This window comes from Chiroxiphia lanceolata, chromosome 1, assembly GCF_009829145.1.
Source record: "Chiroxiphia lanceolata isolate bChiLan1 chromosome 1, bChiLan1.pri, whole genome shotgun sequence".
In the NCBI taxonomy this organism is placed as follows: domain Eukaryota; kingdom Metazoa; phylum Chordata; class Aves; order Passeriformes; family Pipridae; genus Chiroxiphia; species Chiroxiphia lanceolata.
In genome coordinates, this window is record NC_045637.1 from 71,796,871 (window position 1) to 71,815,877 (window position 19,007).

The window sequence follows — 19,007 nt, forward strand, 5'->3', positions numbered from 1 at the left end:
GGCCCCGCCCCCAAGGCACGGACCCCGCGCCCATTGGAGGGCGCGCGCCTCTGGCGCAGCCAATGGGGACCGCCACCCGCCCACTCCGCCGCGCGCCTTCCCACCCAGCGCCTCGGCGAGCCCGATGACGTCACGAACCGAGCCCGCCCCTCTCCCCCTCTCCCTCCCTTGCGCTCTCTGATTGGCTGCGTCTCGTGGAGCCCTGTTACTGGATTGGCGGGTGGGACGGGGGCGGGGCTGGAAGCAGCGCGAGCGCGCGCGCTGCGTGGAGGCGGTGGCGGCCGGTGGGTGCGGGGGGTGCGCGTGGCGCGCGTGGCGCGCGTGGCGCGGGGCGGGAGCGGCGGAGCTGCGGGAATTCCCGGGCCGCGCGCAGCCCGTCTGGGGTCTGGGGAGGGGAGTCCCTTCGTCCCTGTGGAGGGGCCGGCGCCACCGAGGAGCCCTCAAGGCTCCGGGCTCGGCTTCCCGGCGTGGTAAGAGGGGACCGCTCCGCAGCCGGACCCGCGAGGGCCCCTGGGCTGAGGAACCCCGGGCTGAAGGGCCGTGACTGCCGGCGGGGCCGCATCGTCCTGTGCGCGCTGGGCTCAGCCGATCCTGGTCAGCTTCCCGCCGATATTGCTGGCCTGCGGGCTATGAATGGGGGGTGTGCCGGTGTGCTTCCCGGTGGTTCCCTGGCCTGCAGGCGGGCGTGCCCCTGGTGCGTCCTGATGTGCCTCTGTGTGCCAGAAATTCATTCGTGTCAGTGCTTGAATAAACCTCCTCCCAACTTCAGGCACTCACAGGGAAGTACGATGTCCTTGTCTGGGAACAGCTCCGGCTGAACGTGTGGGCGTTTGGCTGTCTCCTAGGGGAGAAATAGTGAGGCTGTGAGGACAAGTAACAGGGGTTAGAATAGGGGGAGAGAATATGATACTAGGAGATACCTCAGAAGTATATAAGTGTCTAAAAGGAGGGTATGAAGAGAATGGAGCCAGGCTCTTCTCGCTGGTGACAAGAGGCAGCTTATGCCCAGGAAGTTCCACCTAACGTGAGGTGACCCAGCGCTGGGACAGATTGCCCAGAGAGATTGTGGAGTCTCCCTCACTGGAGATACGCAAGAGCTGTGTGGATGGGATGACCCTGCTTGAGCAGGGAGGTTGGATCAGATAACCCACTGTGTGCCCTGTCAACCTGACCCGTTCTCTGATTTGGTGAAAAACCAAACTGAAATTTTAAACTGGTTACCACTGTTCACTTCTTATGACCTTCCCTCGGTGCTGTGAAGGTGATTGCTAAATCCTTAAGGGAGTGGTAGTGACCTTGAGGTTTTCTGGATCATGGAAGTTACGGGAATATTTCATGGGAGCAAATCCATGCTATTAAACTTTTTCTGAACTTAGCTTTTATGGTGCATAAGATATTTTTGATTCAATAGTTACAAAAAAGTTATGTGCACAGTGCAGCTGTTTAGTAGTTGTTTAGAGAAGTCTTTCATCTCCTGTTCAGTCACCTGTCACTCAGCTACAGATGGATTATGATGTGAATTTACCCTGGATTCAGTAGGCAGAAGTGAGACTTCTTATGGTACAAAAGATGGCAGTAATTTTTCAGAGAGAAAGTCTTATTTTTGTGGGAGTTATTTTGTTTGTTTTCATTGGATTTGGTTGTAAAGGCACCAGATTTGCAGGTAAAATGTATTTTGACTTTTCTAAACAGCTCTACAAAGTTGTGCTGAAGTCTAAAAAAAAAATCGAAAGAGGGAATGGTTTACCTACTCATTATTTATTATGTGTGTAAACCATATAATCGTATGCACAGTAGTCATCTGTGCTCCCTGTTGTCTAATGCTGATGTAAGACTTTTAAAAAACAATTAGAGAGGAAAGGCCCCACACCCTGTATCCCTGTGTTCTGTTCTGTCTTCCCAGTCTTGTATGAACATTGCACCCGTACCTTCATCTACACTTGTATATAGTCTGTAGCTGATTCAGAAGAAGACTGCAAGTTGACTCATCCTCTGTTGGAAGAGATGCAGAATATATGGACCTACACTTTAATAGTTTTTGTTTTAAGTATTCCCTGTCTGGAATGTGCTTGTACATATTGAAGTTAACAAAAAAAAATCCTATTAACTTACTGAAGTAAAAAAACCCTGGAAATTATATCCCTTATGGACAGATAAGGAGATCAAAACTACTACATTAAGAGCTTTCTGCAAACCCTGTTGAGGCAGTGGTAGGTTTCTCTTAATTTTTTTTGTTCCAGTGTCCTCTGAAATGATGCATTCTAAATGTTGCTTGCAATGTCTCTGCACACGATGCTTTGCAGAGGAAGAATATACATCATAAACATGAACAAATCATATCAGGTCTTAAAAAAATGCTTCTTCTGATCCAAATGTCATCTTTACTATTTCTTTAAGTAAAAAATCATTAAATTTAAATTCCTCTTTTTAAAACTGAGAAATAAGCATTACTTTAAACATGCAAGAACTTTGTTTCTCTAAAGTATAAAATAGGGACATTTTAGTGCATTCTAAATGAAATAGTTTTGAACTTGCTGTGAATCTGTAAATATTATCTTACTCTGAAAGTTTACCACACTCAGACTTATTCATTCTGCTTTTACCTCCCCTCAGAGACTTTGCGTATAATTTTGTTTATTAGCTTCATTGTTTCCTTTTTATTACCATCACTGTAATAAACAGTCATTCTGACAGTGGTGTATAATCTGTCCTCCTCTGCCCTGTGCCTTATTCTGTCAAATAAGAGTGAAAGCACTGGTGATTTCATTTAACAAGGCCAATTTTTGCTTAGCCATCTGTTACCATTCTTTGCAGTCTACTTACCTCCCCAGGAGACCTCTGGTTAACAGCACACTCTCTGCTTTTTTCTTCACCCCTCCCTTTTTTTCTTCTTCTTCTTTTCTTTTTTCAAACAGGGTAGAAAAGAGAACCTCAATCTAAATGCCTTTACACCACAAACTGGTTGCTTTTTGAAAATGGCAAAGTGTCGTGACTGTCTGAGTATCTTGCAACATCTGCTGCGCTGTTTCTCTAATTGAAATGTTATGTGTTTCATGGGCATGTATTTAGGAAAGGGGAGAAGTAGCCTTTGCAAATGGCTGTGAAGTGCATTTTGTAACTGCAGATATTTTCTGTTCCAGCATCAGTGATGGAGGCCCCCACCCCCAGCTCCGTGCACCTGAGTGACTGGCAGAGAAGTTACTTTGCTATTACCTCTGACACCTGCACACCTGCACAGAAGGCAGATGAGTACCGTGCCAAAATCCTGCGTATTCAGTATGCATGGGCAAACTCTGAGATCTCCCAGGCCTGTGCTGCCAACCTGTTCAAAAAGTACGCGGAGAAATACTCTGCAGTTATTGACTCTGGCAACATGGAGACTGGCTTGAATAACTATGCGGAAAACATTTTGACTTTGGCAAAGTGTCAGCAGAATGACAGTGACAAGTGGCAATCTGCCTTGACAACAGATAATGTATTTGAATTAAAGTGTGTGCAAGAGAGGATGCAGGCTGGCAAAATTTTCCAGAGCTCTCAGATGGCACCAACAGATGCCTGTGTACAAGCTGATAAAGGGGTCAGTGCCTCCGCTGCTCTAGCTCTTTCTAAACTTGGTGTCTTAGGCAGTGCCGGAGAGACTGAGCTCTGTGCTGGCTCAGCAAAATGTGCAAGTCAGGGACCAGATCTCCTGGAGCATCCCTCATCTTCAAAGTCTCTTCAAAGCCGTGTGCCCCCTGTGACTAAAACTTCAGATACACTGCTTGCTGCTTCAGCCTCCTTAAGCAAAAGGGTTCAACCAGTTTTCCAGGCAACTCCACTGTTTGGAAGTAAAGAAACCACAAGTAGTAGTTCTCTGAAAATGTCAGGTAACTGTTGTGATGGGCAAAATTTGTCTGTTTTTAACCAGTCAGCTGCACCTGCTTGGTCTGTAAGTTCTGGGAAAAGAAAAGCATTCTATGGTCTGGCTGATGAAAGCAGCACAGTTATTCCTAGCCTTGCTCCATGCCAGCCTCTCATTAGCACAGAAACCAGTAGTTTTTCAGGGCATAGAAACAGAAATGAAGAGAGCAGTGCTCCAGGTTTTAAAACTGCAAAAGAACAGCTGTGGGTGGATCAGCAAAAGAAATCTCAAAACCAACCCCAGCGTGCACCAGTCTCATCATATGGAGGTGTAAAAAAATCCCTGGGTGCAGGCAGGTCTCGGGGTCCATTTGGCAAGTTTGTTCCTCCAGTTCCAAAGCAAGATGGAAGTGAAAATGGAGGAGCACTGTGTAAACCTGACACAAGAGAACCAACAGATTCATTGTTGCCTGTAGATGAACGGCTGAAAAACATAGAACCAAAAATGGTTGAGCTCATTATGCATGAGATCATGGACCACGGGCCCCCGGTCAACTGGGATGACATCGCCGGAGTTGAGTTTGCTAAAGCTACTATAAAGGAAATAGTGGTCTGGCCTATGCTGAGGCCAGACATCTTCACTGGGTTGCGTGGTCCTCCTAAAGGAATTCTGCTCTTTGGCCCCCCTGGGACTGGCAAGACTCTCATAGGCAAGTGCATTGCATGCCAGTCTGGAGCAACTTTTTTTAGCATCAGTGCCTCTTCTTTGACTTCCAAATGGGTGGGTGAGGGGGAAAAGATGGTCCGTGCACTGTTTGCTGTGGCACGATGTCAACAGCCAGCAGTGATTTTCATTGATGAAATTGATTCTCTTCTGTCTCAGCGTGGGGAGGGGGAGCATGAGTCGTCGAGAAGAATAAAAACTGAATTTCTGATCCAGTTAGATGGGGCAACAACCTCCTCTGAAGATCGTATTCTAGTGGTTGGGGCAACAAATCGACCCCAAGAGATCGATGAAGCTGCCCGAAGGAGACTGGTGAAGAGACTGTACATCCCTCTTCCAGAGGCCTCAGCCAGGAAGCAGATTGTTACTCGTCTCATGTCCAAGGAGCACTGCTCCCTAAATGAAGAGGAAATTGAACTTATAGTTAAGAAATCCGATGGGTTTTCTGGGGCAGACATGACACAGCTCTGCCGGGAAGCGTCTCTGGGCCCCATCCGCAGTCTGCAGTCCATGGACATTGCAACCATCCTGCCAGAGCAAGTACGGCCCATCACTTTCCTGGATTTTGAGAGTGCCTTCAGAACTGTGCGGCCCAGTGTCTCCTCCAAGGACCTGGAGCTCTATGAAACCTGGAACCAGACATTTGGCTGTGGTAGATGAACTGCATCCTAACTGTTACACAGGAACATTCCTTTAATACTGCCACATATCCAACATGGTAATTTAGAGTTGTCTGCACTTCTTTTTGTTTCTATCTGGGAATTAAACCTTCTTACATTATGCAGGCTCTGGCCTGAGGTTTTGCCAGCTGAAAAGACTGTGAGGAACTACTGGTCACAAGATGAAAAATTGCTGAACACCAGTAGCAGCGAGAAGCTGACAAAATTTACAGATAGCTGCTGTGAAAGATGGACAAATTTCACTGATGTTTAAGGGAAGGTGGTCAAACCTCACATATAATTGAAGGGAATACTGGGGGGAATCTTGCAAAGCCCACCATGTTGTACTGGAAGGGGACCCAAGTAATACCAGAAATAGCAGTTTTGGGTAGAGATGTAGCAAAACTGAGATTAATGGGTAAAAGTAGTTAGAAACGCATTTTTTGGGAGGAGACAGGAGCAGAGGGAGAAAGGGCCAAGGTGGATGTGGAGTTGCATGGAAAAATAAAAGGGGGAATAAAAGGGGAAAGTCTTGAGCAGTGCTGTTGTCAGCCTTGTGACACATCACTGCAGTCTATCCCAGCTTCTTATTAAAAACTTTCTGATGATCTTCTGCCTGACTATGCTTTCTGTGCTGTATCAGCGTGTGCAGATGTGTTTTATCGGGAGGTCTGGACACCTGCAACTGGAGAAGAGGCCATGAGTCATAGGGACTTTAGGACCTGGGGCCAGCCCAGTGTGTGTATGACCAGGTGCTGTAGGGATCCCTGTGTGTGTGCAAACTTCACTAACAAAACTCACTGGCAAACTTGAGGCTGGACTAGCTGGCAGGTAGGAGGAAAATAGCATTTGGAAAGAGCCCAGGTATAAGCCAGTGGCAGGGCAAGGAGGCTTAGGATCTGGGAATGAGTATTTGATGAACTTAAATTCCAAAGGCTCCATGAGCATGGTGTCCTTGTGAAGCTGGAGAGTGGGGGGTTTGTGTCATACTGGTGAGCTTCGGTCCCGTTTGGCTGGAGATGAGGGACAGGATGGGGCTGTTGATGGATTTGTGTGAGTGCATTTGCTGCGTGTGTGTGTATGTGTGTGCTCGTAAAGGCACTGCTTGCTCTGCGCCCTTGTTTCCGTGTGTGTGCGTGCTCCCAAATGTTTGGATTAGGGGCTCAGCCTTGCTCCTGGTTGGACCCACAAGCAGAAACAATAACAGCTGCATCCATCAAACCAAGATGGAAGATGCCTTACTCCAAGAGTGCTGGGTTCTAGTGATAAGGAAGGAGAAATCTTGTGTCCCAACATTGACTGAGTTCCACTGCTCCTTAAAAAATCTTGATACAACAATGGTAAAATTTCTGACTAGCTCGTATTTGGCATTTCTTACCTAAGATATGAAAGAATGCATGGCATTTTGTTCACATAATCTGTCCTTGCCCACTGGCTGGACAGAGCTGCCCCTGAAGGGAAAAATAAACGAAAAGCTTTCCTTTAGATTCGTTTGTTAGTGTGGCAGAGCTGGCTGTTGTGGTGTCCATGCTTCATTTTCAGTTCCTCTAAGGCACTTTTTCTCCTATTCAGGAAAAAACAGAGCTTAAAATCTAGTTTTACTTAGATTTTTCTGAAAATGGATAAATGCTGTTTAGCTAGCATTTTTTTAAAGCCATCTGGGAGCTTCAGGGCCCAAGAGCCTATAGTGAGCCTTGAATCTAGAATAATTTGGAAGACTTTGAATTTCTTAGAGCTCATCCTGATTTAAACACAAAAATCAGTTTTATTCCTAGCTCATGTTTCTGGTAAAGTCTGGTATGTATTAGAAATTGTTTTGCAGAGATGTAAAAGTTTAGGTATGGGAATTTATCTTCAGTTTTGAAATAGTGATCGTAGAATAATTAGATTATTTTGTAAGGATAAATGTGTGATGTGGTCCAAACTGATTGACTTTTGTGCCACTTGGGTAAAGATTATGAGATTAAGTCTGCTCTTACAAGTTCAATATTGGAGAGCTATAAACATCTATTAGGTGAGATTTTTGCACTCTCCCAATATTTCTTTAAAATCATTGCTCAGGCAAGTGAATGAAACACCAGAGTATTTTACTTGTTTAGTAAAACCTAAGGGTTGCTCCAGGGTAATAAATCCCTTAAGTATGGATAAATAATTGCCTTATTTATGCTGGGAATTACTCTGGTATGCTATGTGAGCGTTCTGTGGTCATCTGTGTGTCTGAATATTCACATTTTAATAGAAATGGCTCTACAGAAGGACCAGTGAGAATGCACGTGGTGATAGACAATAACATTCCCCCTAAGATGACTAGGACTGGGACAAAAGTGCTGTGCTGCTGTACGAGTCTCCTGGACAGTGGAACGTGTGAAAGAGATAAAAGGTAGAACCACAACACCAGACAAAAGTGTTCTTCCTCCTACTGCTTATGTTACTCATTAGTTAGCCCTCTCTTGAATTACATGAACGTACCTTTTTTTTTTTTTTTATTTTTAGGAAACACATAGAAATAATGAAAGGATACGTTAGGTAAAGATTATTCTGTTTTAATAATGATGCAGGTAATACAGCCATCTCTTCAGCCATGTAGCATTATTCAGGCTTTGCTGCAGGGCTCACAAGTCAGCAGGACTTCCATTGTTACCCCAATATGTGCTTCATAACCCACTATAACAGAGCCACCACACAAGCCATTAGATTGCAGTAACATAATTTCCCAAAATATAGAAAATTGCACAGAAGTGGGGCATGATTGCAATTTAAGGGAAATGGTGCAGATAAATCCACCTTAATGGATCTGTTTTGTGTATGCAGAAACCTGTGTACTTCATTATTTATTCTTTTTGGGTGGCTGAACTTTGGAAGAAGAAATACAGGACTCTCCTCTGGTTTTATAGTTTGGCAGCACTTGATGCACAATCTCTTAGTTTCTTTTAAAGGTAAATAATTGCAGTCCTGGAAAAGTGAGGTCTCATTAATAAACAAAGCAATTCAGAATCTCCATTTTCTCAGTGCATCTTGTATTTGAGTTAGCTAAATTGTCTCAGAACAGTATGAAATCCCCAGGGGAATTTTCATTTACAGAAAACTGTGCCAACACAAGTAGGGGAAAAGCTGATGAGGCAGCAATGATCATCACCTGCTAAGGTGAGTGGATCACAATGGCCTCGAAGAGCATCTCTGAGATTGTCCTTTTGGAATAAGGCAGTTTCTTTCTAATAGGAATTATGGAACTACTTACAAGCCAACGTGCCATTGGAAAACAACCCACCAAATAAGCAAAAATTACTGTTAAAGTGATAATTTTGATGGCAGTGAGAGTTCGGTCTTAGTGAGCACTTAGATTAATTAGGACTTAAAAGATGCTTTGAACTGTAAGATACACAAGGAATGTTTGCACTTGTCTTCAAACTTATGAGTGGGCATTCCTTTGAAATTTAAATGAAAGGACAGACTTGGGAGAGTTTTGAAAGAAGGCTCCTGAGTAGTTTTCATACCTAAAGAGGTACTCTGGCAGTCTAACCTTGGCTAACAGCCAGGTGCCCACCCAGCCCGTCAGTCACTCTCACTCCTCAGTGGGACACGGGGGAGAAAATAGGGTGAGAGGGCTTGTGGATTGAGGTAAAGACGGGGAGATCACTCACCAGTTACCACTGTGGGCTTGTGGATTGAGGTAAAGACGGGGAGATCACTCACCAGTTACCACTGTGGGCAAAACTCACTCGGCATGGGGCAAATTAACTTATTGCCAATTAAAATACATTAAAACATTGAAACAGTACCTTTACTCCCTTTGTTTACTACCTTTGTTGTTTCAAGCTCAACTTCATTCCCAGCTCTTCTACCCTGCTACCACAGGGCATAGGTGGGTGGGATGTTGCAGTCAGCTTCTCACTGCAGCTCCTTCCACCTCATGTTTTTCTTCTGCGCTGCTACAGGCACTCTGTATGTTTAGGAATATCCATCTGCTCTGACATGGGCTGTCTCATGGGCTGCAGTGTAGATATCTGCTCCACCATGGGTCTGTTGGAACCAGACGTGTCCAGTGCAGGGCAGCCCCTGGCCTTTCTCCACAGAGGCCACCCCTGCAACCCTCCACTATCCAAACCTTCACATCCACTCCCAACACAGATGCCTTCAGCAGAACAACTCACATAACTGCCATTCTTAGTGAAGATACTGACACAAAATTCCCAAAGTCTAGATTTCTTAGCCTTGCTTTTTAATATTTTATTACCATTCTTTATGTTATCTGCAGAAAAGCAATCATTTAAGGTGCTGTAGCTATAAGCAGCTGTAGTACCAATAGGTCTCTAGTACTTGTTTTTGTCTCATTAGGTCAGAAACATCATATAATCTTGGCTCATAGATGCGAAGCCAAAATAGCATTATCACAGAGTTATTTCAGAGTCTGAAAAGGACTCCAAGAAATCATCAAATTCCCACTTCATCTAGAGTGAATTAGTTTTTGTGATTCCTGATGCATATTTTGCCTGATTTGTTCTTTAAAATCTGTTATTGAATGTTCATTGCCATACCAGTGATATGATCACACTCGGGACTTGATGTATTCAGTATATGCGGCTATGCAAACAGAGTGTGGTAAATGTTTGATGTTAGCCATTAATAAAGTGGCTTTCTTGCCTGAATTCTTCTTTAGCAAGATTGAAGATGAGTAAAATTCTTCCCAGTGTCTCATCTCCGTTGCTGGGATGTAAACGTTTCGTGCCTTACTCTGTCCATATTGCTCACAGACACCGGGAAATGTTTAATCATCCCCTTTGTAGCAGGTGCTTAGAGCAGTTGAGATTTGTTGTCATTCAGCATTACAATACTACCTGTGCTACAGAAATGTCCCTCTTCCACTCTCTTAGAGTGTCCTGTTGGTTAGACTTCTGATCACTTCTGTTCATGTCTCTTTGGCACTGAAATGCCCTGAACAGGACAGTGCCTGTCAGTGATAACAGGTGAAAGTGGAGCAGAGTAGGACTGGACGTGAGTGTAGGGTGAAAGATACATGAACTGTTTATTGGGGCATGATGCTTGTGTTTTCAGTTTATGGCTCATTGTCAGCAAAGTTTTCATGTAGTTGCTGTGTTTTCCCATCTTTCCCAGCTTGGTTTCAACAGCAAAGTTATGCAGCGGAGGCTCCCTTTTCCATCACATAGTCACTAATGAATACATTGTCACTGCTATAGGAAAGACCCATGTGAAATCTCTGATATACCTTGTTGTTTGTATCAGTTTTTTGAAAGCATCACAAACAGTTTATTAACGGGAGGTAGCTGTACCAAAATTCCTCTTGACCTTGAAAACATTAGGTTGCTAAGGGATATAAAAACGCATTCCCAAATTGTTTAGCAGCAGAAAATAGCGTCTTAGAGAGCTGTATTCCCTTGACTGCACAGATTTGTTCCTTGCAACTGGCAGCATAACTATCTGGATTTTATTTTCCCTCTGTTGCCCTAGAGTACTGCACTTTGATTATGGTTTTACTAATGGTGTTACAATAATTTAGTGATTTCTGTTTTCAGAAAATGTCACACAAGAACACTCACATCAGGTATGTCCTGTGTTCATGTTCCCATATTGCCAAAGTAGGTTACTTGTTCTAGAGAAATACTGGGTTGTTTTCTTGTGGAGAAGATAGAACAGCAAGAAAAAGGCAATATTGTTCTCTTCCTGAAGCTGAGGGTCAAGGAGAATGAATGAAAGCTTCAGGGATGCTGTGAAGATACCAAATCTGCTTTTTTGGCTGGCAGAGAGATGATGGAGTGCTTCCTCACTGTGGGTTACTGGGGATAAGGGGAAGAACTGCCCTTTCTTCACTCGGGCATGACCAGAGCTGTTAGGTGGTCAGGGAAGGGGGGGAACAGAAAAGGGGAACCTTCAGCTGTGTGAGTACAAGCAGGGGCAAGGTTGCCCATGATGTGGTTTGGTTGTAGCATTACAACCATGTAGCTCATCCTGCCTTGCATGTGTGCAGCTGAGGTTGTGTCTCAGATTCCCAAACAAACCCTAATCCTAAAACTGCCTGCCTGTTTGGGTTGGGTTGGTTTGTAGTCTGCGTGGGTAGGGTGTCATCTCGTGTTCTGTCCTGCTTCTGATCATGTTACACCTTCCTTTGTTTCGGGTGTACTCAAACACCCAAGCTAGAAACACAGCCAGGCTTTTCTGAGGCTTTTCACCAAAGCCGCATAAGAAAAGCTTCCAGGAGCTGAGGCTTTCCTTAAACTGTGCTGATAAAAAAATCCAGTTTGAGATTAGTTTGCCCGGTTTTGGAACTGGAATACTAAAATCTGAAATTCTCACTGGGCTTTGTAAAGTGGAAACACCTGGGTACATGAAATTAAATGACCAGTCTGCTAATTGCTTTGAAAGACTGTCTAGAACAATTGTGTATTCACAGGGAAAAAATAATGCTGGCTTTTTTTTTTTTTTTCCCAGGAGTAGATCACAAAATTCCAGGCAGTGGCTTGGGAAAATTCCTACCCAGTTCTTGCAGGTTTTGAGTTCTGTACTATGAATGTAATGGCTTTTAAATTTAGAGTATTTTCTAGTTTGTTTGTTTGGGTTTTTTTACTCTATTTACTGATATTAGCAAAACTGTCTCTTTATAACTTTTTACTTACAGCCAAAGGAGAATATGTCTTTGCCAGTTGGAACCAGTTCCCCCTAAACCTGTTATGCAGAATCATTTTGGTTAATAAACATCACCAGTTAGAAATGTTACTCAGTGGTGATTAAGACCTACATATCTCCTTTTCCAAATGAATAATTTTATTTTGTGACAGTTACAACTACTGACTGCTTCTCCGTGCAGATCTGATGTAACCAATAAGATTTCTTACAAGAGTTGTCATGAAATAGTTTGTGCTCATGTACTTAATTCAATATTTGGAAGAAGGAGAACTTTGACCTTCATTTCTAGTTCACCTATGGATTTTTTTTTACAAATTTGAAAAGAAAAAAAAGAAGAAGAGGAGTGAGATATTAATGTAGGGAGCTTGAATGCTCTAGATATACTATATTTTTTGCACACAAATTATTTGTGCTATGGAATGGATATAGATGTGATGTAGTGAAGAATGTAACCATTTACATAGAATTATAGAGACTCCTGATTTTTCTTAAGTGATGGAGAATTTTTTTCCTGAGAGAGCATGAACTCTGGAAGATGGTTTCTGCAAGCTATTCTGGTGCCAGCTACTCTTATAAATAAGAGGGAGAAAAATCAAAAAGAATCAACAGAGAAAATGGAAAAGTGTTATGGGGAAATGGATACACATAAAGATGCAAATTAATATGTATACTTTCAAGTTATTTTGTCAATGATAAGTATATTTGTCAATACCTGTCAATGGCTTAATGTTATATAAAAGCATACATTTAGTGGTGATAGCACAAAACAGAAAAAGAAAAATACTTTCAAGAAGGTCACAGAACCTCTGGGCTAGTATAGCTACCACAGGAGAGAAAGAAGAGGTAGAAAATAACAACAGAGATTTTGAGTCTGTTATTTTCTGAATGTCCCTTGTGTGGTTTTTTTCAGTGATTTTAATGCTAAATTTAAAAGGTTTTACCCTGCTTCATGTGGTGCCTTAGTGTCATATGACAGTGAGTCTTAGAGTTGACTGAAAAAAAGTAAATGTGATAATAAAAACATTGTGATATCAGAAGTCATTCCAAAAACAGAAGTTTTACAAAAGAAATGCAAGATCAAATTTTCAGCAACTTTTGCTGTCATCTGCTGAAAATACACACTAACGCCCTGTCTGTAAATGTCTCAAAGGGACAAGGCTGAGCTCGCTGGGGACTGCTCCATTGTGGTTTCATTTATGAAAACTATTTCTCATGTGCTTTTAAAAATAGTTATGGTACTGCAGTGCCCGAAATAGTTACAATAGTACAACTCCCTCCTCTAGTTGCCCCAGAGTAGGGGCAGTTCATACCAGGGAATGTTACCTTTTGTCTGTAGGACATAATCTCCACAAAAATTCCATCTTTTAAGAGTCTTTATTGCCCTTACAGCAGTGGAAAAGTAGTGCCACCTTATTTATATTGCCACAGAGGGATATAGGTATTGTCCACGGGTGAGTCCTAATATCCTGGACACATATGCCTGCAAATGGAGGTGGCAAAGGCACTGCTGCTCCTCATCATCCACAGCCTGGGATGTCTTTCACAAAGCACTGTCAGCAGGAAAATTTGTGCCATGATATGTGAGCCAGATGAGTTCAAATGCTTTAGCTATGCATGCACTTAGGACAGGCTCAGAAAACCTAAAAGATGCCTTGCTCTTTCTATCCTATATAAGGCTTAAAAAATCACAGAGAAATAATTATCCATGCAAATCCTCTCCATTTCCAGAAACAGCAGTCTTTTCCAGGGAGATGAACCCTGCTGTAGTGCTGAGTTGATCTTTTTTATAGCCTACCACCAGATGGAGTTCTTTTCCCAAAGAAGTCCATCCCATTTCTTAAGGAAACCCCAAAGGTAGTCAATGTTCTGTTTCCTTGTTTTATTACTTAAAGTCATTCAGTGTTAATGACTTGTTACTGGAATTAATTATTATATTTATTGTTTTTTCATTGGGTGGACTTCGATTTTTAAAGATTTGTTTAGGGAGCTGTGAAAACCAGCCTCACATCTTTAAAACTTCCTTTTTAACAGAGAGGGTTCTAAAAGATTAATTTTACTTTGTGTCTCAGGTCAACTAAGGCTGGGAAAAGAGCTGAAAATCCTGATACAGTACTTTTGTGTTGAAAACTGATCCTTGATCTTAGGAATTTTAATAACAGAGTAAATGAGCAGATATGAGCAGTATCCCAGACTGAAGATCCTGAAAATGCATTGAAATGTAGATACATAACAGGTAGGTAACAGGTTCTGAGTCCAATTAATTCAACAGTCTCAATTCATTTGAGTTTTGGTTGATAGTAAATGGCATTTGTCGCTCTCTCAGTATCGCCTCAAAAATAAAAATCACTAGTTCTATTGCAATAGGGTCAAACACCTGGCACCACTCTCACCCCAGCAGTGCAGGGACCTGCCTGACAGAACTGTGTGCTGGGTAATTAGTTAACTTTTTGGGTGATCCCTCTGCTAACGTTCTGCTGAACTGTCTGGGCAGTGCCAGGCATGCCCACCTGTGGCCTGTAGTATGGAGTTTTCATGACTGAAGAAACCACTTGACTGATTTTTTCAGGTGAAATAATTCTCTGGAGCTGCTAAAGACTTCAGCCTCTTGAGCGCATTTCAGGTGAAAATCACCGATGCCGTCCTTGATCGTTGATAAAGAATATTAAAACTCCATGTATATTTAGATATAGGTGGCTAATATTGCTCTATCTTCCTGAGTCCTACAGTTTCTCACTTCCCTGCTTTGAGGGTCAGATGCTCTGCAGCCAATTTACATCAATTCCTGGCACTGTTTTTAAAGGAAGCAAGGGGGAACAGCGTGAAGTCTCACTTTCTGCCAACAACAGGAAGCGTACACTCTTTGAGTCAGGCAGCTTGTTTCACCCATCCCTTTGGTTGAACCAACAAATTACTGGACTACAGATTCGATCTTCAACACAGCACTGCTCAACAAATCCTTGGAAAGGCAATCTCACTGAGTGGCAGCATGGATGGTCAGGGGGAAAGCTGTACTCTGCTGCAATTCCCTTTTTCAAAGGGAGCATTTGCTTTAAAGACCAATTGTCTGAGGGAAGAGAAAGGAAATGGTGATAACATCCTTCTCTTGTTCAGTCCTATAGGTCTGAACATGCTGCTACTGAAATCTTGCTGGAGGGTGATGGCTGGAGGAGTCTCCTGTTGGCCTCTGAGATAATGCGTGTAGCATAACTGCCCTGCCTACTGAGGCAAGGTGAAGAGATGCACTCTTGGGTCCTGTACTTAATTTTGTGCCTAAAGCAGGCCAAGGTACTCTGTGGGGTCTGGGAATTTCTTATGTAGTTTTCTGAGACTTCCATAAGTCAGTCTGAAATCCTTTTTTTTTTTTTCCTGGTATATAGTTAAAACTGAAACTAATATGAGGCTACTGTAAAAATAGATAAATCCTTATTCTGCAGTATGCATCTTTGGGATAGCCCACTTAACCAGGCTCACTTTTGTATGCTGACCATACATGGCATTTTTCCTTTTATTTATATATATTTTTTTTCCTTATCACTGCAGTAATGCTTTTGGAAAGCTAACTGCAAAATGCAGTGATTTTTACATCTACCTTCATTCCTCCCAGTGTTTTCCTGATGCAGAGGCAGACTTAGCTTAGTCTAAAGAAACCAAGTACAAGTAAAGTGTATATTCTGAAGAAGTTATTTCAATTTTTACTACCCCCAAATATCTTTTAATATTGTGCAAATTTGCTTCCCCCCTCTACTACCACCAAACCTCCACATGTTTTTTTCTTGTAGGTATTTCTTTTCTAGCTACAGGCTAGCAAACTTGTCAAGGTGTGCTGTGGGGCTGAATTCAACCCTCATGAGGAAATGGGATTTCTCAAGGTGCCAAGTTAAGATTAGAGGCAGATGAATGCCCCTGAGGGGGTTGTCTGCTGGCCAAGGGCCAGGGCTGGGCTGGGGTGCTGCCTGCTTTCCTCCTGTGTAGACCCCGTGCACTTGCTGCACCTTTAATGCTGGAGGAGCTGATGGGCCCCAGCAGGGCCCATCCCAGGCTGGCGGTACCGGGCGTGCACATGTTGGGGAAGGGCCCTGACTGATGTGTTGTCAGGTGGCAGTGGCACTGGGACAACTTAGAAAGCCAGACCCTGTCTACCCACCTATGACAAAGCCTTTATTCTTTTTTTCTGGAGAAACAGCTCCTAGGATGACCTCAGGAAACACTGAGAAAGATGAGCTGTGTAACTTCCCGTGTTGGCATGGTGTGAAACAGCAAAGGGACTTGGCCCTCTGTCCCTGTGTGCCTTTTGGAGAGGCTCTGCTGGGAGGTGCTGAATGGCATCAGCCTCCCTCTTCCCACTGCCCTGGAGACTTTATCTTGCTTCATATTAGTGCAGTCCAGGGTTTGAGAAGTAACATCCTGATACAATATTCATAATATAAAATTATGGAAGTAGCCAGAGACTTAGTAGCAAAAGTACACAGCACAGTAGGATGTTGAAATGATGGGTTTTGGGTCGAATATTTCTCTAATTGCAGAGGAAATTAGGCAAGCAGTTTATACAGGAGAAGCAGAACCAAAAGGAAAGCTCTCAGTTTTCCCCCTTGGCACATGCTGTTTCTCCAGAGAAGCTGTGGTGATCCTGCAAAGTTTGACAAGGAGGGTGTAACAAGTTCTTCCCTATTTTCTGGAAATCCCACCCTCTTTCCACAGCTTATCTAAGTTTCTATTTTGCATGTTGGTATTTGTACAAAGTTTTCACTGAGCTTCATGTTTTCTGTTGCAAATGAGCCTGTAACTAAAGCCATTATAGGTTGCTACTTTTTTTTTTTTTAGCATTATATTTTCACATGGCTATTGCCCTGTTGAGTTTTTGGGGGTTTGTTCAATTGGTTGGCTGGGTTTTTTTTCCTGATATAGTTTGGAGGGTAAATAGAGTGATTTCGTGTTGTGTTTTTAAGGCTTAGAAAAGCATCTCAATTTGTTTAATTGGTTGGTCACCATAAAACTGATATTTGAGCAGAACATTACATATCCATAGAAAAACTGAGAGGGCCCACAGTGCTGTACACCAGACAGAGGGCCTCTCTCCCAATATTGTTTTCCTTTTTATCTGTGCCTCATTTAAAGACATTTGCAAGGCAAAAGCCATCTAGCTTCAACAACTAATCATGGAATAGAATATGTATCTTTATATGTTTGGTCAAAATATTCTGTGAATTTAGGCAACATAGGATGTTTTCGGTAACACAGATGTGGAAGGAAAACTGGCAGCTCTTGGTTAAAAACTTAAAATTATGGAATATCTTGAATTAGACAAACATATAGTATGCACACACACCCACTTTGATGTAATCTAAATGCTGAATTCTTAGACCTGTGGTCTTTTTTTCAATTCTTAGGTGTTAGTGCAAGGGTTTGCAAATGGGGATTCCTAAGTTTAGTGCCCACCAAAGACCAAACCTAGTCCAAAGCTGGACATAAGTTTTAGGAGGCCTGGCTCCCAGTCCTGATTTTGTCAAAAACTTATTGCGTGATCTTGCGTAAGGAATTCAGGGTTTTTTTTGTTCTACAATTTCCCTTTCAGGGAAGGGGAAGGATGTAATTGTTTCACAGTAGTGCTGCTGTTTACCAGCTTTTCAGAAAATGTATCTTGAACTTTGGAAACTATAGAATAAATTCAAAGATGATAGGAAGAAATTATATTACTTTTCGGTTCAAAGTAATTTCCACTTATTGTAATTTTGCACACATACACATATACTACATCCCCAAGTCAACAGGGCTACACATCTACTGTATTTGAAACAAAAATAAGTGTTCTCCAGAACTATGTATCTCTGGAGGCCGGGTTATTAAGAAAAGAGAAAGTTTGTTTAACATTAATGAGAACATGAAAGGAATTGTTGAAAAGGATTTACACTATGTGATTCTCTGCTTTGTCAGGTATTGAAGAAAAAAAAGGAAGTGTGAATGTATAGTGAGAACACCTGCATTGGCTGTCTGGATTTGGCAGGGGTGGGAGGTTAGGGTTTCATCAATAAGATCCAAATAAAAAAATAGTTTTAGCTCACAAGTTGATTTCAGGTTAAAGGATAATCAAGAGAAGAGGATAACTCTCCCATAGTATAACAGACACTATAATAGGCATAAAACTATTGAGAAAGGTAGAATATTTTTAATTTCCCTGAAATGCACTGGGTTTGACTTTTCTTAATTCTGTGGTAATAACCCTTATGGTAGAGAGTAGTTTCTTCACCGCTGAACTCGATGTGTTAATTTTTCCACCCAATCTTCTACCACCCTTCATTTCCCTTCTGGTCTGCCTATCACTTCTGGTACATTTGCTCCTACCTTCAATGACCAATGGATAAGCTATCAAGAACTAGTTAATGAAATTCTGGCATATGCCTATGGTCTCCTTCTCCTGGCTTGGGCTTTGGAATTTTGTTGAAAATGCTTAATTTTAGAAGACTTATTCTACTAATGAATGCATTTCATTGTTTTCCTAAAACCACTCCAGCTTTTCTTCTTGTGTTTGTCTACTCTTTCTGTTGATCCCGTCTTTGTACAAAGGTCAGTTTAACATGATGTAGTTGTGACTCAGGGAGAAGCAGCTGGACGTGCACAAACTGCAGGGTGTGTTGGTAGTGTGTGTTCTTCAGCAGCTTGACTATTTTCACTTATTCAGGTTTACCCTGGTTCCTGCAGTAGAAATTCTCTTGTCAGGTACTGTCATAAAATCAGTGTCAGACCTTATAAAACTGGTTTGTGTCTTAGCCTTATTTACAAAGAGAGGGTGAGACAGATGTTTCCAAAGCAGAAGTAATCATTCTAATTTGTACCAATATTTAATGAGTCCAAAAAAACCCCTACATCCGTATATGTGTTAGGCGCAATCCCCATGTGCATTTGCTAGACTATGCAAATAAAATACTATATATAATATTAGCCTAGAACTAAGGGACTGGATGCAATGCAAAAAGAAAGAGTTTGTGAATTTTTCAGAGGTGGACTTGGGGAGGTAAATTGCATATGTGCTTTGCTAAAAAAAAAAGTAAAATTCACATAACAAGCTTTGGTTACTGCCCACAAATATGTTTTTAGCAAGTATTTACACCCTCTTCTTTTTCTTCAACACAATGGAGAATGAGTGTATA

At 42.4% G+C, this 19,007-nt stretch overlaps 1 protein-coding gene across 5 annotated transcripts; it reads left to right on the forward strand.

The window, feature by feature from the left end:
- Positions 1–211: 211 nt before the first annotated feature.
- Positions 212–5,831, forward strand: FIGNL1 (fidgetin like 1). 5 transcript variants are annotated; one of them, XM_032710491.1, is made up of 3 exons: positions 212–284; positions 1,904–2,018; positions 3,143–5,831. In XM_032710491.1, the coding sequence occupies exons 2-3, from the start codon at positions 2,016–2,018 to the stop codon at positions 5,222–5,224; spliced, it is 2,085 nt and encodes a 694-aa protein (XP_032566382.1). In that variant the 5' UTR covers positions 212–284; positions 1,904–2,015; the 3' UTR covers positions 5,225–5,831. The 5 variants fall into 5 exon arrangements, with proteins under 5 accessions (XP_032566382.1, XP_032566392.1, XP_032566371.1 ...); XM_032710480.1 differs by lacking the exon at positions 212–284 and adding an exon at positions 358–470; XM_032710501.1 differs by lacking the exon at positions 1,904–2,018 and having other exon boundaries at positions 242–284; positions 3,141–5,831.
- The last annotated feature ends 13,176 nt before the right edge of the window (positions 5,832–19,007 follow it).